At 42.1% G+C, this 25,338-nt stretch overlaps 1 protein-coding gene across 2 annotated transcripts in view; it reads right to left on the reverse strand.

The window, feature by feature from the left end:
* Positions 1–1,709: 1,709 nt before the first annotated feature.
* Galnt1 (polypeptide N-acetylgalactosaminyltransferase 1) overlaps positions 1,710–25,338 on the reverse strand; it is an 82,378-nt gene continuing 58,749 nt past the window's right edge. For both annotated transcript variants that reach the window (XM_008853694.3, XM_029556442.1), the window contains exons 5-12: positions 24,600–24,807; positions 19,432–19,602; positions 17,630–17,747; positions 15,298–15,478; positions 13,645–13,784; positions 7,948–8,046; positions 7,009–7,143; positions 1,710–2,980 (exon numbers count right to left, since the gene is read on the reverse strand). In XM_008853694.3, the coding sequence (XP_008851916.1) occupies positions 2,834–2,980; positions 7,009–7,143; positions 7,948–8,046; positions 13,645–13,784; positions 15,298–15,478; positions 17,630–17,747; positions 19,432–19,602; positions 24,600–24,807 (1,199 nt within the window). In that variant the 3' untranslated portion in view covers positions 1,710–2,833. The remainder of the gene's footprint in view (positions 2,981–7,008; positions 7,144–7,947; positions 8,047–13,644; positions 13,785–15,297; positions 15,479–17,629; positions 17,748–19,431; positions 19,603–24,599; positions 24,808–25,338) is intronic.

Here is a 25,338-nt window from a genome sequence, read left to right on the forward strand (position 1 = left end):
TGCTTTTTAATCTTCAAGAAATCGTAGAAGGCGTGCAAGCAACTGCAGATTGTTTCCAAACGGAATAAAAAGGAGCAGTCCTTTGGGCACAGCTTGTTCACACCAGTCTGCACAGACCCGTTTTCCAGCTCAGGGGACAAGGGGAAGGACATGGCCTGCCTGGCGCCCTCGGCTTGCAGGACAGGGAAGGAGGCAGTATTTCCAAGAATGCTAATTAGCACTGAGAAAGTCATGCACTGCCCATGTGGGGTGAAAAGATTTCTGATATTCAAATGCTCTTGGCCAGGTAGTGGCCAATGCCTTGCAATCTCAATATTGGAGAGACTGCAGCAGGAGGATTACTGTGAGTTTGAGGCAAGCCTGGGCTATAGAGTGAAGCAGTGCCTAAAAAAAAAAAAAAAAAGGCAAAGTAAAAACGGTCTTTAGTTGTCAAGCTTCTGAATTCTGGCCAGACTCTCATGTCCGCATCCTTTGCTTTTCACTCATTTTCACTCCAACAGAGATGAGCGTGTGACGAATCCCAACAGCTATGATGTAAATAAAGGGATCCGTTAAAAAAATTTCTGTGTGTGTCACCCGCCTGTACACCGATGTCATGCAATGCCCATGGAAGCCACAAGAGGGTGTGGGATCCCCTGGAACTGGAGTTTTGGACAGTTACCTGCCATGTGGGTGCTGGGAACCAAACCCAGGCCCTATGTGAGAGCAGCCAGTGGTCTTAACCACTGAGCATCTCTCCAGCCCCTAAAGGGATCCATTTTAAAAACTTCAAATAAAACCAATGTGAGGCACAACTACTCAGGAATATTTTGTATTTCCAAAGTATTTAGGAATATTTTAATTAGAAAAATAAAGGCAATGAGAGTATCATGTTCTGAAAGTACCCATGAATTAAGCCACACGCCCCACTCAAAAAATGAAATAAACCTTGTCAGTCACAATGCTGTTAAGCTTTTTTTACACTAAGAAATAAGACCATGCTATGCTAGAATACAAAAATCTTGAAATTCTGAGAATGTAAATAATTTATTGATTAGACACTAACTTTCAAGCATTAGGCCCCTGAAGACAGAATTAACACAGCTCATAGAGGCAAACAACCCACCAGCACCTGCACGGCTTCAAATTTCCTGGGGTTTTGCATCCTAGACAGAAGCCTCACCCCAGGCATCCGTGTGCCCCACGCTGATGAACTTGAATCCATGAGAAAGTGTGCACTCAACTTGGCAGGCAGCACTGCCGTGACTTTTGGGAACATTCTTAGACACAGGGAGAGCACTGCCTGCAGTGAATCTTGGCTGAGCAAAGACCATTCCATTATAATCTGACAAACAGGAAGCAAAACAGATGCATCTTGGCCAGTGGGTTGTGATGGGGAAAATGTCATGAAATTTTCTGTGGGATTAAGAAGTGAAATTTAACATTTTTTTGGTCTTTTTGAGACAGGGTCTCTCTGTAGCCCCAGCTGGCCCGGAGCTCACTACGTAGACCAGGCTGGCCTTGAACTCAGAGAGATCCGCCTGCCTCTGCCTCCCAAGTGCCGGGATCAAAGAGTGTGCCACCATGTCTGGCTGAACTTGAACTTTTAGTACTCATATGATTTTGTTACTAAAAAATCAGATTAAAAGAAAATGAGTTAAAGAAATGGAGTTTGGGAGGAGGTGCGGGACTAAGCTGCACTACTTTGGCTAATTCATTAAAAATGCCAATTAAACATTTTCAGTCAAATTTTATTTTTTTAAAAAAGCAAATCAACATTACAATTCAGGACTCTAAATATGCACTTGACAATGAAGCACATCTGTGTGTGGAGTGAAAAAAGTTTTCCAAAAAAACCATCAAATATATTATCTCCAAATAACCAGCTAGACCACCACTCCTGCAGGCCTTTCCTTGGGTGGACTCAGAGAACTGAAGACTTATTGCTGTGGAAACAAATCTGTAGTACAGTAGTACGAGTCTTGGGTATTGAGCATCATCAGTGGAGTCAAGTCCAAAATGTAACAAACTGGTGTGTGTGTGAGAGAGAGAGCGCGAGAGACAGACTGAGAGAGACTCTGTAAGCCAGTTGACCCAAGAGCAACAGATATTTAACTTATTCAGTTGAGACCAGGCATGGTAAATCTCCTTTTTAAGAAGGCAATTAAAAATTACAATTCCAGCAGCCCACAAACCAAAAAAAATCTTGTAGAAAGAAATTAAAACTATGTTCAAAGAGATTTTCCCCCTCCCAGCTCATTTTCAGCACCCCAAGGAAAATAAAAGCATCCATGACCATCACAGATGAAAATGAATGAATGTCACTGGAATCAATTTTCCCACTGAGGTATAAAATCTATATAGAAATCTGATACTATGCTATAACAAATTGTACTTCTCATAGTTCTGTTTTAATTTCCTTTAAACCCTGTTTAATATAGTTTTTTACTGTAAAAATGTTGTTTTCAATATTTAATTTCCTGGCTACCAGTTCTAGTCAGGAGACCTCTCCATCCTGACAGCACACTCGGCAGAAACCACTGACGTGCAGGCAGGCCGTGAAGGCGCAGCTCTGCACAGCACGACCCGCTGCTCCATCCGGCTCCTGGATGTTCTTCGCCATGCTCCTGGATGAAAGACTCTTCAGTCTTGTAAACATCAGTGTGCACAGTCCTCCACTCTGCAGTCTCGTGTCCCGGGACAGGAAGGCTAGTTCACAGCGAGTGGAAAGCTAGAAGTCTGAGTTTTAATGGCTGATAACCCTTACACCCCGCAGAGGAGGGGAGAACGTGGCAGAAAGGTGCGCTGAGGTAGCCCAGTCAGTCCTTGTTTTCTGTTTTTGTAAAATTTGGTCTCAGAATATTTCTGGAAGGGTAACATTCCGAAGAAGCCACTGCTGGGAGCGGCTTCCACTGCAGTCTCTAATGCTGGGCACCTGGCTGTCGTCTTCCGTGGCTTTATCCAGGCACTGGTTACTGTTCACATGCTGCAGGGTTAATTTCTAAAAGTGACAGGGAAAGAGAAAAAACAAACACCTTAACACAGGAGGGAAACGAACACCCCAGCAGTCATTTCTGATTATTAAATTCTCTGTAGAAAGATGGGGGGGGGGTGTGCATTTAAAGGCAATGGAGAACTAGTGTGCATTTAAAGATATTACAACCTAGTGGGAGGAAAAAGCAGTGGGATTCAGTGGGGTGCACTGGATATGCAGTAAGATGGTCTGATTATTTTTTGTTCAAGCAAAGCTGACGTTTACTGAAAGAGGACGATTTTATTATAGCTTAAAAGAAAAACCCACAAACCATCCGAAGGCAGGCTATAAATCTCAGCAGCTGCCTGGAGGAAAACAGACGGAGGCCATGTCAACTGAGTTAAGTTAGCACAGAGGTCAACCACATGGCGGACAAATGGCCATACTGGCCTAAAATTGTAAGCCCCAATTCCGGCATAAGCTCTGTAACATTGGAAAACTATGTGTATGCCTGCACAGTTCAGTTGGCTTAAAGGAAAAGAAAAATTGAGGCCAGATTAGTGGTTACTAATTTAGATCCTCCAACATACTTCCAGACAGCTGGAAGTTAAAATTTTTTTTTTCCTGTTTCTCTGTGATATGGCTGCTTAATTCTGTGATTCTAAACCTCAAGTTTTCAGAAACTCAAGTCCTGCTGTATGCTCAAAATCTAAGAATGTGGAGTGCTGAGATGTGGCACAGTCAGTCCTAAGTCTAGGTATCAAATCCAGAGGTCACACTTGTGGTGGAGAGGTGGGCACAAGGGCATGGGAATCTGGCGTAATACTGGGTTCAGAGCCCATAACTTGGGCTTCCTCAATTTTTAAGATAAAGATGACGATACAGTATGTATTCTGAGAAGATGCTGAGGTATTAGAATAATGAAGTTAAAGTACTCAGTGTCTCATTTGCAAAAGAGGTTCTAAATACATGGTTGACAAATGCAGCTATGTATCTCCTTGTTGACATTTTCAATGTTTTCATGTCAACGTTTAGGATAATTTCAAAAGGGCAGGATAAGAGTTGGCAAATCCATAGTCATAATGACCCACAATAAGGCATCTGCTGTATTCTGGACACAGTAAGGTCTTCAAGGTACTTGTGCAGGATACCGCAGAGCAGAACCCTACCAGTCCAGCAGCTTCAGAAGTCTGGACTACGGATGATCACACCTCCTGGATTCTTCTACACATGGCTCAATTTTGTGATTTTTAACGGAATTCCTTTTTTCTGGAATGTCTCATCTTCACGATGCCTTTTACATCTTTGTGTGAACTTGAAGCCCAAAAAACTGATATTCAGCTACTCTGGCTTCCAGTCACAGAGTACATGTTGTGGCCAGTGGGAACTGCCATGTGACTGCAGACCCACACTGACTTAGGTTCTCACAGGTGCCTGAGAACTGAGCTGGGGGTGGGTGTGGCTACAGCCCCAGAGCTGTCCTCGGGGAGGCCCTGTGGGCTTACTGCTGAGGACACAGTCTAGCACGGTATCTGCACACATGCTGCCGCCTGTCTTCAGTCAGCAGAGACAAAGCCGGTCTAGAACTGGGTCCTACCAACACTCAGGAGGCCCACACAGCTCCCACTGGTGCCGGCCTTCCTCACACTCATGGTCAGCGAAGTAAACCAAGCACAAAAAACTCTAACTGGATGCTTGGTCTTCTTCACGCCAATTTCTAAAAAATTTGTCTAGATTATTTATCGTTTTTGAGACGGGGTCTCACTATGTAGCCCTGGTTGGCCTTGAACTCAGAGCCAGATCTTGAGTGCTGGGATTAAAGGTATGAACTACCCTGCCTGGCTTTAAAGATCTATTTTTATTTTATGTGTGAGTTTGCCTACTATATGTGTGTACCTGGTGCAAGTGGAGGCCAGAAGAGGGAGACAGATGCCCTAGAACTGTATTTACAGATGGTTGTGAACCATCAGGTGGGTGTTGGGAATAGAACTCAGGTCCTCTGCAAGAACAGCAAGCGCTCTTAACCACTGAGCCATCTATCCAGCTTTGAGACAAGACCTGACTAGCAGCCTAGGCTGGCCTCATACTCATAATCCACCTGCCATGTCCTTGTGGAATTACAGGCATGTCTGGCTATCAAGATTCTTTAAACTCCAAACATCTAAGCAATTGCTCCAAACTGGGTACCAAACTGCTCAACATCAAGATAGAACTTCTATAATTGGTGGGGCGGGGGGTGTGGGGGTGTGGGACAGGACAGGACAGGACACAACCCAGGAGACCGAGACTCTAGTGAAGAACCTTGCTCAAGATAAGCTCTAGCAGCTGAGAGCAGGTGAAGAGCTCTGAGCTCCCAATATTGTACACTCTGTCATCAAAGGACTCAGCAGAGGACCTAGGCAGTACTATTCTCCACTCAGAAAGCCTGAGGAAGGTTCTGGACAGACACGTGACACATTCTAACTGCAACCCTTGAAGGGAAGGATAAAAGCTTCCCTTAATGCAAAATCTACCTATAATGTAGAAAACAATTTGCCCACCTCCTGGCTCTACTCTCTAGATGTAAATGGGTCTCCATCTACATTGTATTCCAAAAGGGATAGCTATTAAGCAAAGAGAGCTTAGTGTCATACTATGAATTTTATACAGTACATAATATTAACAAGACTTAAACGTGTGTGACTATGAAAATTTAACCCAAAATAGCCTGGATCAGGAATCCAGGTCTGAGATCTTGTCTGCACCATCTCCCCGCTCTGTGACCAGGATAGTGATGAGCTTCTATTCAGGGCTTCGATTTCTACTCACAAACCACTGTCCTGGATTTTATTTCCAGAGTTCCTGTGAGATCTAAAATTTCACAACCTGGGCTTCTATTGTGGATTACTGACATAAATATTATTTTCCCTGGCTGCACATCTTGCTGGATGGAGGCGGGGCAACCCTTCTGGCTCCTCCCCCCTAGAGCCCCCTCTGTAGTCGGCTCAGGCTGCTGAGCCAGCATGACGGCTTGCCCTCACCTCGCCTTTTCATAGAAGGTGATGCTCAAGTGCTCCCTAGGGACATCTCAACACTGAACTTGGAGTTTGCTTCTATAAGAAACTAGACCAAATATTACAATTTATCTCAGGGAAACAAACTACAAAGTGATCTGGAAGATTTAAGGCTTCCCACTCACTAAAGAAAACCATGCCCAGTTTATTACATTTCCAATAGAATATTCACTTTTCAAATACCTGTCGTGGAAGGCTGTCAAGAGTCAATGCCAGTCCCAATCTTTGTGTCTTGGTCATCTTGTACTATGAAGACTAAATACCAAGTGTGTTCTTTCCCAGCCTTCCTTGCAGCTGGGGGTCACTGTGGGATAAGTCTACAGCTCATGGGAAATATGCAGAGCTTGCTAGGCTAGTTCCAGGAAAAGCTCTCCTCCCTGGAAGGAGGACTGCATCTGACAGTGAAATGTGTCTTCCCCTTTCTTTTCTGACCTGAGTTGGGATTAGTTATCTTAGACATCAGAGTGCCAGTGGATTCACACCAGAGACCACTTACCTAGAGACATATTTTAAAACACAAAACACTAATGAAGTCACTATAAATAGGTTTACCATTGCCCAATTAATGCATTATTTCAATAAACTGAAAACAGGGAGGTGTATGTATGAGAGAGAGACAGGGTCTCTTACTACATAGCCCCAGTGGGCCTGAAATGTGCTCTGTAGACCAGGTGAGCCTCAAATTCACAGATCTGCCTGCCTCTGCCTCCCAAGCGCTGGGGTTGCAGGTGTGCCATCTGCCCATCAGGGAGCTCTTCCATTAAAAATCAAACCAACGTTTGGTTGTTGCAATGTCCGTGCCACTGGCACCTACTGTCTGGAAGCAGAGGCTGTACATCCATCAAAGCCAGTGTCGCACACCCAGGGACAGCTGGAATAGTGTGTATGTACGTACATGGCTGTATTAACTGTGTCAGCTAATATCAATCTCAGAAGCTGTAACATGTCAATGTGCCCAATGACATGCTGCAGCTCCTGCATGTGGGCACATGGGCCACTTACCACTGGGTCATACTCCCAAAGCTGGTTGCCTTTTAGGTGGTGGCATTTGAGCATGGTCACTGGGCCATTAAGTTTAGAGACATCCAAACAAAGGTCATCTGTTCTAATCTCTTTGTTGGCAGTGTAAGAGAAAACCTGAAAAACAGACATGCACCCATGGAAGCTTCAGTAAAGGACAGCACTCCGAATTTTAGACACCCACAGGTCTACATTCTGTGATCATGCAACAGAACACCAGGAGTCAGGCCTCAAGCAGACAGAAGCACATACAGACACGCATACGCACCGAAAGTCAACCAAGCTTTCCCCAGGCTACTCTGAAGTATCCTGGTATGGGGAGAAAGTATTTCAAGAGACATGACTTTTGCACATTATTAAAGCAATGGAGAATGAGAGCTCTCAGAAAAGCCACACCGAGTTTACAGGGAGGAAGTAGAAGCTGCCTTAGTTCTTTGTACACACTGAGTGCATAGTACCAGGCTGTATCTATTTTTCTAAAAAGGACAAAATAAATCTTGCGCTCAGCAATGTTAATTCAGTTCTCACAGGGGCCTTTAAAAATGTTGTACTAAAAAAAAAATCACTAGATTGAAGGCTCTAGCATATACTTTATTATGTTTTTCTTTAACGATATAATTTCCTGAATAATGTTATGGAATAAAAAGAGCAAAGTAAAAATCAAATTTTTTTAAAAAAATGTATCTATTTGCATTTTATATGTATTAAGTACACCCAGGTTGTGCAATGCCCACATAGGCCAGCAGAGGGCTTTGGATCCCCTGAAACTAGTTATAGTTGTTAGCTATCACTTAGTTGCTGGGACCTGAACCTGGGTCCTCTATAAAAGCAGCCAGTGCTGTTAACCACAGAACTGTCTTTCCCACTCCAGGAAAGTCAAAATTTAAAAATTATCTTTTAAAAGTTTATTAAAATACTTACCTGATTCCCTCCCATACCATGACAATTGAAAATTCCAACTTTTTCATTCTCCTTTCTAGCCATGTTGTCTAGACACTGGTTTGTCTCTACATTTCGTATCTGTGAAGCAAGGAAAACATGAGGGGTTAGAGAGTTCAACTCAACAGAAGCACACATACAAACACACTAAAAATCAACTGCGTTTTCCCTGTATTACACTGAAATGGACCTCAAATTTCCCAGAGGAAGGTTACTTGATGGTTGGATCACTGTCTGACTTTATCTAAAAGTTGTTGGCCTAAAATGATCTTGCAAGCTAAATTTCTGTGTTTAAGTAAAAAATCTCATTTTTTCTTTCACACTGTTTCTTTAGGATTTGTATTTAGCCCAATAAATTCTACTTTGACTAGTACCTTAGAGCTATTTAACAACTCCTCAAGGACAACTCCTCTGATGACCTCTGAAACTGAAGACAGGTATTTTTTTCTGGCCAAAGAGCCTGGAAGCAGTCATAGGTGGTGCAAACTTTACCTTCTCTTTTGAAATTTGTCCATCCCACAAAAGGAATTCAGATCCGTCACCAGAAGTAAGAGGAATACCTGAGCATCAGTAAGGCAGACTGCTGGGTAACATATGTAACATAAAGTAGATGCTAAGTAACTACTAGTGTTAGATCTGCCTCAAGCAGACCTGCCCCGGAGGAGTGCTGAACTGGGGCAGGCCTGGACTGCTTGCTCTGTGCTGCTCACAGTACTCACTTTCTGGATCAACTATTCGAGATTACAATGAAACATTTATTTTGGTTCTAAATCCTACATAAGCTCTAGAAGGAAGACAGACCCTCTAATGATCTGGCTGCAGAAATGAGACTACGCCCGGATGATGGAACTTGGCACTCAAGGTCTACAGGCTCGTTACTAGGGCAAGAAGGCCAGAGAGTAAACTCTGACTCCAGAAGCCAGCCAGCAGGAAGATCAGAGGCCAGTGGCTTCCCTGGCAATCCTCTACCAAGGGTTAGTCAGGCATCACTCTGATACGTCTACGCTCTGGCCCAGTTAACAGTGCTCAGGTGTTGTCCAAAACTGGGTCAGTTCAAAGAAAAACAATTCCCCATTCTCCTGTAAAAAGGAGTGTTTGCCTCTACGTTCTTCAGAGGTGTCGTGCTCACCTGAATGGGGCACTGCGCAGGAAAGGCGAGGTGAGGGGTCATTACACTGAACGGTTTTACTCACCCGCCACTATCTTGTGCTCGCCCATCCCTCTGCGTCTGTTTGCCCTCCTTCCCCAGGCCCTACTACACCGACCCCTTCCCTTCTCTCAGCCAGTGACCGGCATTCTCCGGAAGTCATTAGGACTGCGCAGACTACCTCCTCCACCTTCATCTCACCTGCTGACCTCAACCTCTTGACTTTCATCTTGTCCCCAAGGATGAACTGCCCTCACCCCGTTCTCCATCAGAACCCCTCTCTGCATGCTGGAGCTCATCTTCCACTCATTTAAATGCATGATGTCTACCACTGGGCTTTACTTTCACATATAAATTTACCATCCTAATCACTTTCAAGTAGACAAGTCAGAAGTATTAAGGACATTTACAATGTGGTGAAACATATCTCCAGAACACTTTCATCTGGTAAATCTAAACTGGTAACAGTCAGCAGGCAAACTGTCTTTTCTACTCGGTCAGCCTCTGACAGCCACTACTTTGTTTCTATGCACTCGACTACTCTACGTACCTGACAGAAGTGAAATTATACATTATCTTTTTGTCACTAGCTTGCTTCACTTAAGCAAAGTATCTTCAAAATTCATGTATGTTGTCATGTCAGAATTTCCTTCGTTTTCAAAAGTTAGTGGTGGTTTTCTGTGTCCACGGCACTTCTTGCTTGTCTCAGACACTGCACCGCACTGGTAGAAGCACTGCTCTCACTCTTCAGGACCATGCAGCGTACCTCGATGCTGAACTACTACATCATAAGCGGCTATACACTTACTTAGTTCTTTTCCAGTTCTGGGCAAGCGCTCTATCACTGAGCCACATCACTAGCCCTGTATTAATTCTTGGAGGAAGTGCTCTACTTTCCAGAGCATGTCACCATTTCATTGTCCCACCAACAGCACAAAGGTTCAGATTCCTCCATGCCCTTGCCAAAGCTTCGAACCCAGGTCCTCATACTTACAGGGCAAATGCTTCAACCACTTAGCCACATTCCCAGCCTCATCTTTTACTGCTCTGCTACTTCTTTATTCTAGACAAGCGGCCTCCTTGCCAAGGACACCACATCTCAGGAACCTCGGTCCTTGTTCTCCCTGTACTCGGATACTTTCCTCAGATCGCTGTTCACAAATTCCTGTCGGGGATGCCGCTCTTAATCACCCGACACAGAACAGCATGTGTTGTGCTCACCTGCCTTTCTCTTCTGCTTTCCCACCACCTGACTGACACACCACAGGTAGTTTTCGTAATTTTTTTTCTCCCCACTGGACAAGGAGATCAACAAGAGCAGAATTTTTGCTTCCCTTAATGCTCTCTTTCTATTATAGGTACTCAAAAATATGTTCAGTGAATGAACAAACTGAAGACACTCCAGCCTCCCACAGAGCTGGGATTACTCTCCTAAGTGTCCGAGATTGGAACATGAGGACTCGGCCTGGCTGTGGGCCTTCCACACATGCAGCCGTGACCTGCAAACGAAATGTGTCCTATCAATTTCTATCACAATTGCAGGATTTTCTCCCTCTACTCAGCTTTCCTGTTTTTTTTCTGTAAAATCCAGTTTTATAATTAAAGGGTCATGAAGATTTGCAAAGAGCTGCAGCGTCTCTACATGGTCCACTGGCTAGTGAAGGAACCCTGGGAAAAAGAGAAGTCCACAGGTGATATACTCAGCGTCTGAGCCATCTGGTCTCTGAGACAACGCTCAGCCAGAGTGCCAGAGTGCAAAAGTGGGCCCAAGGTAGTAAGGACACATAGACATAGCTACCCTAATAAATATCCATTTATAAAAGTGTTAATAGGCTGGATTTAGCTTGTAGGCAGAAGTCTGCTGATCTGGCAGAGATACCCACACGCCTGTGCTTCTCAAAGAATTTTTCCCTTGTTCTTTTTTTGCTTGAGTGTTTTGCCTGTATATAAGTGAACAATGTGCATTCAGTGCCTGTGGATGCCAGAAGAGGGTATTGGAACACCTAGAACTGGAGTTAAGGACAGTTGTTAGCAGCCACGTAGGTGCTGAAAACTGAGTCTGGGTTCTCAGGAAGAGCAGCAAGTGCTCTTAACCACTGAGTTATCTCTCCAAATCCTCTGGAACCCTTCTGTAAGTTAAATGATTACAGAGTCCAAACAAGGACGGCTATGGGCCCTATGCACACATAAGACATTTTCAAGTGCCAAGTGTCTTTGTCCCAGAAGAAAATTGAGCCAAGTTCCAAGCTAGTCAGTTTAAGAGGGGGTGGGACAAAGACTGACAGTACTGTGACAGGGAGAAGTCCTGTACCCTGGAGAAGGCATGGGATTCCAAAAGGACTATATGTACTCTTGAGAAAGGTGGGCAATGAAAGAAGAGCCAGTGAACAGAAAATACTGGTAGTCACAAACATAATGCTATTCTAAAGAGAACTTAAGACAGTGGCTTCAAACTTTCAAAGCTGTAACTGAGAATAAGAAAGGCATTTTTCCACGAAGTCCAATGAAAACAAAATTCTTTTACTATAAGCAACATATTTTCATACACTATTTCCTAGAATATTAACATGGAGGTTGTTAAAAAGCCTGTCTTGCACTAATAATGTACAGAAGGATCTTGGGGAGCTAGAAGACTGTTTGGAGAGGAAGCCTCAACTCTTCATGGCTAATAGGTTGGAGTGCTCCATTCAAATGAAGAGAAGGAAAGCTCAGCTTCTAAGTAGGTTATTATAGCCCAACACTTTTGCTTCAAAAACTACAGGGAAGGGAAAGCCCAATTACAAAGCAGTGAAAGCACTAACTTAACCATTCACTGATGCACACAGGAAACTCCATGGCAACCATGAAGACAAATATAAGAACCACCACCAATGGGCAGGAGAGACAGCTCAGCAGCACCAGCGGAAGGCACTGGCTGCTCTTGCAGAGGTCATGGGCTCAGTTCCCAGCACTCGAATGGCAGCTAACAACCATCTGTAACTCCAGTTCCAGGGGATCTGACACCCTCTTTTGGTCCCTAAGGGCACTTTATTTAGTACACTTATGTATATTCAGGTAAAACAGTCATACACGGTTGGAGAGATGGCTTGGCTGTTAAGGACACTGAATGCTCTTGCAGAGGACCCGAGTTCAAATCCTCAGAACCCACTGAGAATCTGTAACTCCAGTTCCAGGGGATCTGATACCCTCTTCTGACCTCCAAAGGCATTGTACATGGGTGTACTTACATAACATGCAGACAATACACACATACACATAAAATAAAAATAATAAAATTAAAGACTGAACTTTTTTTTAAATTTTTTAAATTATTTTTATGTAGAAGAGGGCATCAGATTCCCCTGGAACTGGAGTTAAGGATGGTTAGTAGCTGCCATGTGGGTGCTGGGAATCAAACCTGGGTCTTCTGCAAGAGCAGTCAGTGCTCTTAACCACTGAGCCATCTTGTCAGCCCCAAAGACTGAACATTTTTAATAATAGCAACAACGATTAAAAAAACAAATCAGACCATTGGTCTGAGAAGGAGCAATCTGAACCCTTAAACACAGTCTGGCAAGGAGATAGGATGGATGGCCAAATGGCATTCTATAAATGGCACAAGAAAGAGTTCATTGTGACTGTCAAGGCTGTCATAACAAAGAGCCCTAAAAAGCTAAACTCCAAAGTACAACTAAATTGCTAATTTGTATTAAGTAGTTATCAGCATTAATAAGCACATTATTTCAGGAAAAATGATGCTGAATTCTAAATCACTAAAGGTATCACCAGAAACAAACATGCTTATCAACATTTTTCCAACTTCCTGTCCAAACTGAGAAACGTAGAATTCCCAGAGGAAAATAAATAAACACCAAAGACCTAACAAGAATGATCTTCCAGCCTTCCTTGTCCGTTAGCCTCACTCTGAAATTTCTCAAGCTTTGATTTGGACTAACACCAGGGTATCAGCTTTAGGAGTACATGATTTCAAGTAAACAGCTTGTTTAAACAGCTCACCGAAGACACTGATACACTGTTAACAAGAGTTCAACCTCTTTTGGGGTAGAGCATTCTTGTTTTAATAAACTATAATGTGATAAAAATTAGGTTTCAGTTTGACTGTGGCTCAGCAGAAGAGCGTTGACTTGGCATGTGAAAGCTCCTAAGTGGACGCCCTAGTACTGGTTAAAAACAAGCAAACAAAAAACTCACCAAAATTTAGTAAGATTTCAAATCATGAGGCAGACCATCAGTTAAGAACTAGTGGTTAAATATTGAAGGTATTTTAAGTGCCTTAGCCGTTTTTTTTTTTTTTTTTTTTTTTTTTTTTTTTTTTTTTGAGACAGGGTCTCCAGCTGTCCTGGAACTCACTATGTAGACCAGGCTGGCCTTGAACTCACACAGAGATCCACCTGCCTCTGCCTCCCGAGTGCTGGGATTAAAGGCGTGCACCACCATACCTGGCAAGTTATAAGTTTTAACCTCTTATTTTTTAATAAAAATGTAAAGACATAATAACTACATAAAATATATACACACACATTTGTTTTTACCTCTCCCAATGAGAAATAGTGACGTGGAATTTGAGAATCAGGGTAAATATTCTCTAGGTACCAGGAGAAAGGTTTGCATTGTAGTTTATGTCTCAGACCAAGTCTCGATGATATATCTCCATAATCTACCTTCGTAACACCTGTTCAAAGAAAGAATTGTCTGAATTATTAGAGTTATTACGTTAAGACCTCTAGGTGTCAGTTCTTACAAAGCCACCTGAATGAGTATAATTTGTGATGCACGACTATACAATGATAGGCTGTGAACTCACCTTCCACAGTATGAACACGGTCTAAAGCAAAGAAAAGGTGCTAAGCAGGGTTTTCATATTTTTCAAGGGAAATTTAAATTTATGTGCAAATGAAACACATACCAGTATTGCACAGATACAAGCTATATGGGGTCAGAAACCTTGAATGCACGTCAAGATCTATTTGGTGCAAGTATTAAACAGTATGACTGCTTCCAGTCAGCTTCCTCTTGTAGCTCACTGACTTGCTCCCTCACCCCACCACCTTGCACTGTTCTACATCAACAAGGAAGACAGAACTATAACAATGTCAGGCAGCCTTCACAGCTGAAGAGAAAGCGCCACAAAAGCCAAAATAGCAAAGTTCTTAGAAAAGGCTCTTGAGGCATGCTGCAGGGATCTGCACTGGCCTTGTGACAGAGATGGTTTCATAAAAGCTCTGTATGAGGGCATCAAAGGCCCACCTAAGGAGAATGCACAAGATCTGCTTCTAAAACAGGAGATTTTACAAGGCTGGAGATGCATCTCAGTTGGGAAAGTGCTTGCCAGGCATACATGAAACCCTGGGTTCCACCCCAAGCACTACATAGACCATGACTGGTCATGCAGGGCTATAATCACAGCATTTGGGAAATAGAGGCAAGAGGATCTGAAGTTCAAGGTCACCCTTGGCTAAACAAGAAGTCTGAGGTCAGCCTAGGATACATACACTGTGTTTCTACACATACATAATAAACACTGTGTTTCTACACATACATAAACAGCCCCAGCTGTCCTGGAACTCACTATGTAGAGCAGGCTGGCCTTGAACTCAAAGAGATCCGCCTGCCTCTGCCTCCCAAGTGCTGGGACTACAGGCATGTGCCACCACGCCCGGCATAAATACTATTTTTATGTTGGATAAAAAAGCCAAGAAAAAGTGCTGTAAACTAGAAACATGGGTGAAAAACAAGACGAAAGCTCACAAGGATACAAGTTAAATACTGCAGCTGGGTAAAAAAAATGGAAACACAGATACACACAAATGGACAGAGGGACACACACCTAAGTCAGCAAAACTGATCAAGATATTTAGTATTACTCCACCAAGCACTTTCTATACGACGTCACTACTTTTTACAATGACTTCACTAAAGCACTGCTTCCAAACCTCCTTTCTTCTTAGAATACATTAAGATCAAGGACAAAAAAAGGTACAATGTTGGGCCAGCAGGATGGCTCAGTGAGCAAAGGCTTTGGTTATCAAGACTGACAACATGAGTTTGATCCCAAGACCCACAATGGTAGGAGAAAACCAACTCCTGAAAGTTGATTTCTGACCTCCACAGGTGTGCTCCTACGAATAAAAAAATCATATGTATGAAAAATATACTCTTGTATATGTTATGCAAAATACACTAACCTGGAGAAATTATATAGAAGAAATTCTTGAATTCATCCATCCACACTTCTGCAAGCCGTCTGTTATTTTTATTGATAATCTGACCTGTCCCTCCTGGAAAGGTGTAAGGTGTAGCTTTCCGAAACACATGACCAACATGTGAGCATGTCACAATTTCCAGAGTTCCTCCACACTGCCAAATCTGAACACAACAGGGAGACGTATCTTAATAACCAGCAAAGGTTCCTATTATTTTCTTGTGGCATTTTTTTTGTTGTTGTTGTTCAACTGAATATAAACGTAAGTGGAAAATCTGTAGTTACTTGTAAAAACCTCCCAAATACCTTCACTACTAATCCAAAAGCAACAGCACAGTGGACTGCACTGGCCACCAACAGGCTAGAACTTGGGACACAAAGGTCCCACCATGCTCGACAGCCAATACTTCCTCAGGATCAAGCATCTCTTTTTTGTTTTAATCAAATCAAAATTGGAATAGTAAAACACAGAAAGAAAAGTTACAGACTATATATAGAAAAGTGAGGTGTACAAGTGGTGTCATCCTAACATGTAGGCCATGACTCACAGAATTTCATAAGTCACACTGCTGAACTGTACCCAGCCCTTGTTAATGACACAGTAATTCATGAAATGCTCAAATTTTTTTTTGCATTGATGACACGCCTAACTAATATGGTTCATGGCTTAAAACCCTTCTCTACAACAAAACGAACCCCCCCCCCCATCATGGATGGTCAAATTCTTTTCAGTTTCTGCCTATCCAAACCTGTGCCACTGCTTATGCCTTAAACAGGACCTACAAATCAAAACCAGGCCTGCCACAAGTTCCTCCAGACAACAGCGATAACACATTTTGTTGTATTTGTTGGAACAATAAACATATGGAACAAAAGAAAGGCTATGAAGTTCGGACTTACAGCCTCAACTCAATACAACCTTTCAAAATATTCTTCTACCATAAAATTTGCATATTTGCAATTAAAACATCACAGTTTGAAAAAATTTAGCTTCGTTTAATACTTCAGGTTTCCCAGGCTCACAGTGTTAGAGCTGGATAGATGTTCCTAGTAAGCAAAGGTTCTCTGGGAGCGACTGAGCTTCCTGGCTCAGATTACAGCACAGTTTGCTTTTACTCTTATCAGAAGTTGATTATTTAGCAGCATACAATATCATCTAAATATGCTAATATTAGTGAATATGAAGTTTGTTTAGTTTTTTTTGGTCTTTTTGAGACAGGGTCTCCCTATAGCTCCAGCTAGCCTGGAGCTCACTATGTAGACCAGGATGGCCTGGAACTCACAGAGATCCACATGCCTCTGCCTCCTGAGTGCTGGGATTAAAGGTGTGTGCTACCATGCCCAGTGAAAAGTTTTTATATAAGGTTAAACTAGGCCGAATTAACTTAGTCATTTCAGAACTGTCTTGCCTTTATCTTCCTTTTTTGGTGTGTCTGTGTGTATAGGTGTGTATGTTTAGAGTCAGAGGGTGATGTGTGGCATCTTCCCAAACTGCTGTCTACCTTATTTTTTGAGATAGGTCTCACTGAAACTGGAGTTGGCTGATTCCGTAAGGCCCATGGATCCTCCCATCTGTGCCTTCACAGCACTGGGATTAGAAGCCTAAACTGCTACACTCAGCTTTTTTTTTTTTTTAAGTTTTTTACATTTAATTTATCTGGTGTGTGCGCATGTGTGTGCATATGTCAGAGGACAACTTGTGGGAGCTGGTTCTCTCTTTCTACTCTATGGGTCCTGGGGATTGAACTCAGGCTTGGCAGGCTTAGCAGCAAGTGCTTTTACCCACTGAGCTATCTCCCCAGGCCTGTGCCCAGGTTTTTTAGATGGACGCTGGGAATCAAACTCAGGTCTTCATGTTTGTGGCAAGTACTTTACCAACTGAACCATCTCCCCAGCCCTGTTTCCTCTTTTTAATTGAAAAATAAAGCTGATAAAATAACCAGATTTCATATGAGAACAGTTTTCAATTACACAGGCCACACGTGACAATGTGAGACGACGCTCTGAAGATGCTCAAGCAACGTCTTCAAACCACACATCATTTTGTTTAGCTGCTGGAGCCTAAATTACTTCCTTAAAAATAACAGCAATTGAGAAGTAAAGAATTATACATGTTTTATAGCTAGACTCTTAAAGATAACCAGATTATTTGCTGATACAGTTTAAAACAAAGCTTCCATAGTATTATCAAACTTCTTACAGGTAGAAGGCTCAAGAGTCAGATTAAATTTGTATTAAATTCAATTTTTTAATATACACAACATGAATAATGTATACTTGAGGTTAAGTAAAAAGTTTTTTCAAAGGGAACTTACCCTAAAGGACATTTCTAGGTTTTCTCCTCCCCAAATATCCATTCCAGCATCATATGTTCCGATTTCCTGAAAGTAGTCTCTATCTATGGAAAAGAGGCCTCCTGCCATTGTAGGTGTTCTGAAATCCAATCACAATGTTGTGCCATTAATCTTAATCATTTAAAGTTTATTATCAGTTTTTGTTTTTAAAAGTACTGTCTACAACTATTCATAAGTACAATGTTTATTGTAAGGAACATTCTGTAGGCCCACAGGCTTTCTGTGTCAGACATGGTCTGCGTGCACCCTGGTCACACTGAGTGCTGGATGCACCGCCACAGCTTCTGCCAAGGTGTCACTGTCCAAACCCTAAGGAAGCTTCCTGCCTTTCACACCTTTTTTGGTTCTTGACCTCATGATCTTTTCCATCTGACCAGGTATTCAACTCCAAAGTTCCTAACCATAAAGAGAGGTGACTATTTTTAATTAATTAAGACTCAGGTTAGGGTTAAAATGTCAAGCTCTAAAAGGTGGCAAATACCACAAAGATGGAAGGTTCAAATGGGATGGAAACAAAGAGGTCTCTCCTAGGCATACAGAAGGAAGGGAGATGAGGTGCAGACCAACACCAACACCCTGCTTCTAAAGGGATTATCATCCTGACCAAGTGCGGTAAGCTTTATTAGAAGAGGAGCCCAGGTAAGAAGGGGTGGGTGGAGAAGGAAGTGGGTAGAATTCAGCAGAGAAAAGATAACAGAAGATGTGAAGGAGTGGGCAGCCAGTTATCCACTGACCTCCAGGAAGGATGAGCATGGAGAAAGAAACAGACTCCACCCAGGAGAAAACCAAGTTCTGGGATCCAAGGATACCATGAAGATCAAGATCATATGTTCAGAAGAACTGGTCATTGACATACGTTCCAGAGCCCCCTAGGGCAGCACCATTTGCCTTTCCAGTGAAAGCTATAGTTTCCAAAGGTTTCAAATGTTTAAAAGTTCTTGATTTAATGAACTGACAGTTCCTCTGGTAAGAACTCAGGCTGGCTTGAGGGGAAAAAATGTAATGAATAATAATAAAAAAAACCTCTTCAACTTTGCCAATTTGGATTTGAATTCATGATAAAGCAGACCAGAGATGCCCAGAACAGGTGGAAGTCGGTTCTGAAAGAACACACAGAATGTAATTACTACAGAAGCCGCAGGTGGATGCGACTGGGCTAGATCGAAGATGGGCTACGTAGCTCAGAGTCTTGATTTTACATCCTGACTAGCATGAAGATTTTTATACCTTCCTTAAAAAAAAGGCCCATGTGTGATCAAATGCAGAACAAAAGAAAATAAAAAATGCACTACTGGAACTCTGTTAATACTAGTTATTTTTACATGTGAAACAAGCCTCTCTAACCTTAACAGTTAGTAGTTAACCATGACCCAGATGGTATACATCATGAAAAGGATACAGTACTTAGGTAATATTTTAACTTTTTAGGTAATATTTGACACAATTAATTGAGGGGTAATCTGACTTAAGTACAGATCAGACTTGCATACTTGCAAAATGTTCCTAAGGAAAGCACGACATATGCGTGATGTCATCATTTCTCGTGTACTATTGGTTTACAGAATAAAAAAAAAAAATCTAACCTTATTAATTGGAGGATAATCCTTTAAAATATCTATATATGTGAATTATGGCTCTTAACTACATGTAAGGTATGTAATTGCTTTGTACTTCTCAAAATATACTTAGAATCCTATTAATGTGATTCCCAAAGCATCTCAACTTTTTGCCAATACACGATAGGGAAATGTTTGACAAATTACCTGACGGGAAGAGTCCGGTCACCTTTCCTTCTGTCCATTTCTCTTTGGGGAACAGGATACCAACGAAAATTGAGCTTCCAGTTGAAACCACCGTAGGTCATATCAGAGCCTGCCATGTACTCAAAAGTATCATCACTGATCACATCGATGATAGGACACACCACTGTCCTCCTGACATCATAAAAGCAAAGTTTTAATCTTTCAAAATGTTCCTACTTAACATCTATGACAACTGTACAGTGTTTTTAAAATAAAAATATATTCTATGATGTCTTTGACAGTGGTAAATTTTTTCTGCTGAATACATGCCAGTAAGCACCCTAATCCCTCTCTGTCTGAGGACCGTCTGCCCCTTTTCCATTTACTCCTTTAAACACTTTTTACTATTTGCAACATGGACAATACTGTAAAATATTTTCCACATAACTTTAGTGACTGCACAGTTAATCTTCATTTTTTGCATTTTCATTTTATTTTGTTTTTGAGACAGGGTCTCATTATGCAGGCTTGGCTGGCCTGTAACTCACTATGTAGACCAGGTTGGCCATGAACTCACACAGATTCACCTGCTTCTGCTGGGATTAAAGGGACGTACCATTACACCTGGCTTATACTTAATTAAGATAATAATTTCCTTTATAAAATAACTACTCTTGGGCTGGAGAGCTGGCATGGTCGTTAAAGGCTCAGGCTCACAACCATAAAATAACTACTCTTGACCATTTTTGTTCTTTAGGGTTTTTTTCCTAGTGAGAAATCGAGAATATTAATGCATAGAATCCTTTGCTTTTATTAAACTCACGGTACCAAAAGTCCTAAATGAAAGGCTATGTTCATTCCTGGTTTCTAGTAGTATTACGTATGTAAGTATATCACATTTCTCCCTGTAGCTTTCCCACAATGATATCAACTTTGGAAATTATTTGCTCACATTTAATTAGTTCAATAACATTAAATAATTAAATCTCAGGATTCTTTAAATTTATATTTTCTACTCACTAAAAGGGAATTTTTTCCTTCCAGGTCTGTATTTCTCCATACAGACTAGCTAATCATATATTTAAGAATTTTTCAGTTGCCACTTTGATTTTGAAAAATAAATAATAAAAATTTTAAAAATTGAAAGAGTCACAAATAACAGCCCTTTTGAAGAAAAGAAGCCCAAAATACAGCCTTTGGTAGGCACAGTTTATAGGACGAGACATCCCGTCCTTTCTATTGTTAAGAAATCTTTCCTTCCTCCAAGATTAATGAAGAAGAAATTCTTTAAAAAAGAAGTATGTTTTTGCTCTACACATTCAAGTCTTGAATCTCCAAGGAATCATGTGCAATGTGGCACGCCCTACGAACCCAGCTAGATGTATGTTCCTTACAGGGAACCGACGTGGCACGCCCTACGAACCCAGCTGGATGATGTTCCTTACGGGGAGCCGACGCGGCACAAGCTGGTGGTGCTCTTCTGCCTTCAGCTAATCTGTGTCCACCTAGGTCTGTTGAAACCAGGTGCGGATCTTGAGATGCTGCCCTCTCAACAGTCTATGGTGACATCAACTATCACTAGTAGTAAGTATGGTTTTAATAAATCCTGACTGGTATCAGGGCTGATGTCACTCGTAATAAATAGTTTAATAAATCCTGACTGCTATCAAGGGCGGCTCCCCTGGCAGTCACTCCTCTGTAGTAGCATCTCAAGCACTTTGGTTCTTTCTGAACTACGTACTAGATGAATGTCAGATCAGTCTGGCTAGTTCCTTCTTAGAAAACAGAACAACAATAAAAAACTCCAGACTTTTCTGTCCATGAACACCACCCTTCTCTCCATGTGGACTACTTTTCAGTGAGCTTCGAGATTCACATGTCATGTGCACCTTGGTAAATGTCTTACTGAGTACAGACTGCGACTCCCCTTGTTATAAACGATGTCTTTATCAAGGTTTTACTTCTCTTGCTCGTGTAGTGAAAGAAGTTTACTGCCGAGATGTCACGTTGTCTCATCAATTAGTCTCTTCACAGATAAGCATGTGTCGTCTCAGACTGAAAACACTTGTTTCTTTTCCTTTGTAAGAACTACTTCATTTATCTCCTATATTACTGCAAAACCTGAGATTTCTAATTATACAAACAGTGGTGAGTCAAGGGGTGCGGTTTGCGGGGAATCACACCCAGGGCTTCATGTGCGCTCTACCATCGAGCTAAACCCCTGAGCTCTCTTATCTTGCTCTGTATCTCATTTCAAAATGTTTTCACAGTTACTTTTAATTAGGTTTGCTTGTTAAGGATTTTTAAAAACACTATTTCTTGGATTAGCAAAGTTATTTTCTATAATGGTTTACTAAGTATTTTCCGAGAACAAATGGGTGTTAAATTTTAGTGAAAATTTTATCTATGGAACTGATCACCAGTTTCTAATATGTTTATAAACACTTTTTTTTTTTTTTTTTGGTCTTTTTGAGACAGGGTCTCCCTGTAGCCCCAGCTGTCCTGGAACTCACTATGTAGACCAGGCTGGCCTTGAACTCACAGAGATCCACCTGCCTCTGCCTCCCTCCCGAGTGCTGGGATTAAAGGTATGCGCCACCACGCCCAGCTATAAACAGTCTTTTAAAAAATATTTTATTTATTTTTTATTTTATGTGTATGAGTGTATTGCCTGCATGTGTGTAACTGCACCTGTGTTGTGCAATGCCTGCAGAGGTCACAAAAGGGCATCGGATCCCCCGGAACTGGAGTTACAGATGGTTGTTAGCTGCCATGTGGGTGCTGGGAATCGACTTGGGTCCTCTGTAAGAGCAGCCAGTGCTCTTAACTACTGAGCCACCTCTCCAGCTCCAGAATCATACCCTTTAAAATAGGTTAATGGGTTATATTTCATGAATAGGTTTTATAATTGGAAGTTAAATTAATTGGTCTTAATATGTTTTATATATTTGTGTGTGTTTATAGTTGGATTTGTACTAGCTTGGGTAACAATTTTTCTCATAGTTCCTTTTTGGGGCCAGCAGGATGGCTCAGTGGCTAAAAGTGGCTGTGCCTGATGCCAAGTATAATGACCTGAGTTTGATTTCCAGGACCCACATGGTGGAAGGGGAAAACCAAACTCCTACAAATTGTCTTTTGATCTCCTGTAGACACACACACACACACACACACACACATACACACACACACACACACAGAAAGAGAGAGAGAGACAGAGAGAGAGAGAGACAGAGACAGAGAAAAAACTTTAAATCATTGATTTTCTTCTTTTATATTAAAATTATTCAAGCCTCATAAAATAGTTCAGTTGTTTCCTAGTTTTTTTATACTCTGCTTAAACGTCTTTAGGAGAGCTGCTTCTCTTCCACACCAAGGCTGCAGCAGCAGGGCTCTCTCTGGGGTGGTGTCTCTATTTCTCATTCTCACTGGGTGCAGAGGTCAATGCTTTGGCTTTATACAGGTGTTTGCCATTAGGACTAATTTAGAATCTTAGAAAACCCTACTTCCGGTAGGGCTTAGGCCTTGCTCCAGCCACTCTTTACTTATCAAGGGAGAAACCTGGTGACCCCAGAGTTCAGCACAGACACTACAAATCTAGCTGGCATCAATGAATGGACTGCTCATTAGCTCTCAACTTACTTTTGTGCCAACTACTCAATGGTACACTTAAAATTTTATTTATCCAGCTTTTAACTGCATTCATTGGAAACTATTCAGGATAATAATCTAGTACATAGCCCAAACTAAGTTATTTTGATGGTTATTTTAGTCAATACCTTCCTATACTATTACCATCTCTCACTGCCTTCTCTGTATAAGTGCAGGATCATGTTCTTAAAGGCTATGTGCTATTTTTATGCAAGCAAATATTTCCTAAACCAGTCACCTACTGTTTATAGTAAATTATTTACAGAGATAGTCCATTTTTAAATTGAAGAACAATTGGATGTTCCCCTTGGGGCAATGGTGGGTTTTGTTATGTATCCCTGAAAACAGACAGATGTAGGGCCGTCATTTGCTAACAGAATAAATGCAGTGGTCTTAGCTCCCTCCACTTGGTTAATAAAACTTTATAAAATATAAATTTTTGTTTGTTTAGAGACAAAGTCTCCCTGTAGCCCCAGCTGGCCTGGAACTGGCTATACAGACCAGGCTGGCTTCCATCTCACCGAGATCCACCTGCCTTTGCCTCCCAAGTGCCAGGGTTAAAGGCCTACAATACTGTGCCTGGCTCAAAACCAAATCTTAAAGTTGACATAGCTTCAGGGTCAAACTGCCACATTAAACAGAAATCCAACTAATACAGGTCTAGCTGACTGAAGTTGCTTCCCTCCTGATATAAGAACCAAGAAACAGACAATAGGAATTCTTTGAAAACTGTTCAACATGAAAGGCAACAACCATAGGAGGGCACCTCAGTCACGCTCGTCCTAGATTACACAGGACTGCAGCACTACTCCACACACAATGGACGTCAAGACACAGGGTGCTGCTCTGCAGCCCATGTGCTGCTTGCTGTGCTACACACTAAGGGCTAGAGTCCCAGTGATGATGTCGGCAAAAGATGAGACAATCTGCCTGGCCCAATGTCGGCCTCTGACAGCAGGGACAAGTGACAAGTTTTATCCTGCCTTCCCCGAGTTCACCATCCATCTGTTCTGCTGCTGTCTGGTCAACAGAACACTGAGTAGACATTCCAATAGGCTTCCTAACCCGTCCCCATTAAGACGGCTTGTGAGCCGGTTAACTGCTAGACTTTAAGGCTGTGGTCATCTTTGTATTTCATTTGGAGCACTCTTCAGAGCATTTTATCATTTTTTAAAGATTTCTTTTTAAATTTTACTCTGTCTGTGTGTGTGTATGTGTGTGTGGTGTGTGTGTATGTATCACACGTATCACATGTGTGGCTGGTACCAGAGGAGGTCAGAAGAGGGTGTTGGATTCTCTGGAACTGTAGTTATAGGCAGTTGTGACCTGCCATGTGGATGCTGAGAACTAAACCTGGGTCCTATGCAAAAGCAGCAAGCGCTCTTAACCACTGAGTCATCTCTTCCTAACCCTCCTTCAGGACATTTTAAAGGCAACATGAGAGGACAGTGTTTCTGTATTTATTTAAAAACAGAATGTTTCAACACCACACAGTTTAGAACAAAAGTAATGAGAGCAAATTCACAAATTCCAGAAATTACCTGTCATGTTTGATCCTGGCTAAGAGAGGCTCCAGCCACCCTGCTGTGCACTCACAGTGGGCGTCTAGGAAGGTGATCACTTGGCCTTTAGACACAGCAGCTCCTTTTAATCTAGCTCTGATCAACCCAGATCGTTGTTCCATTCGAATTACGTGAACTGGCACTTTGAGTTTTTTCACATAACTCTCTAGAGGTCTTTTCAAAAAGTCTGAAAATTTGACAAAACCAGACAATGACATGAAAAAAAGCATAAAGTGGCATTCCCAGATGTACAGCAATTGTGATCTGCAATGTTCCTTCTTCAGCACATATTGATGGTGCTCTCCTAGCAAGGCTGCCTCACTGACCATTCCCTACAGGAAGCCTTCCAGTCTCATGAAGTAGACCTCACCGCTGTCTTGCCAGGTGGAACACCAGGACATGGCCACTGCCTCTGTCTAGCAGGTGTTGTGTTTCTCCTCCTGATCATGCTGAGGGGTCAGCGACAGAAGCAAGAGACCGCAGCAAGGTGGCTGGTACATGCCTGTAATTCCAACACCTGGAGGCGGAAGCAGGATGACTGGGCATTTGAGGCCAGCCTACAGTATACAGGAGTGCCAGGCCTGACAGTGAGATACTGTCTCGAAAAACGAAACAATAAAACAAGCAATAAAGAAGCAGTTCAAGAACATCCCATTTACATGTCAAGAGGGAAGAAACAGACTATGTCACAGCTGTTATGGTTCTTCCAAGGCAGAGA

Source organism: Nannospalax galili, unplaced genomic scaffold, assembly GCF_000622305.1.
Source record: "Nannospalax galili isolate Female #2095 unplaced genomic scaffold, S.galili_v1.0 scaffold147, whole genome shotgun sequence".
NCBI lineage: Eukaryota > Metazoa > Chordata > Mammalia > Rodentia > Spalacidae > Nannospalax > Nannospalax galili.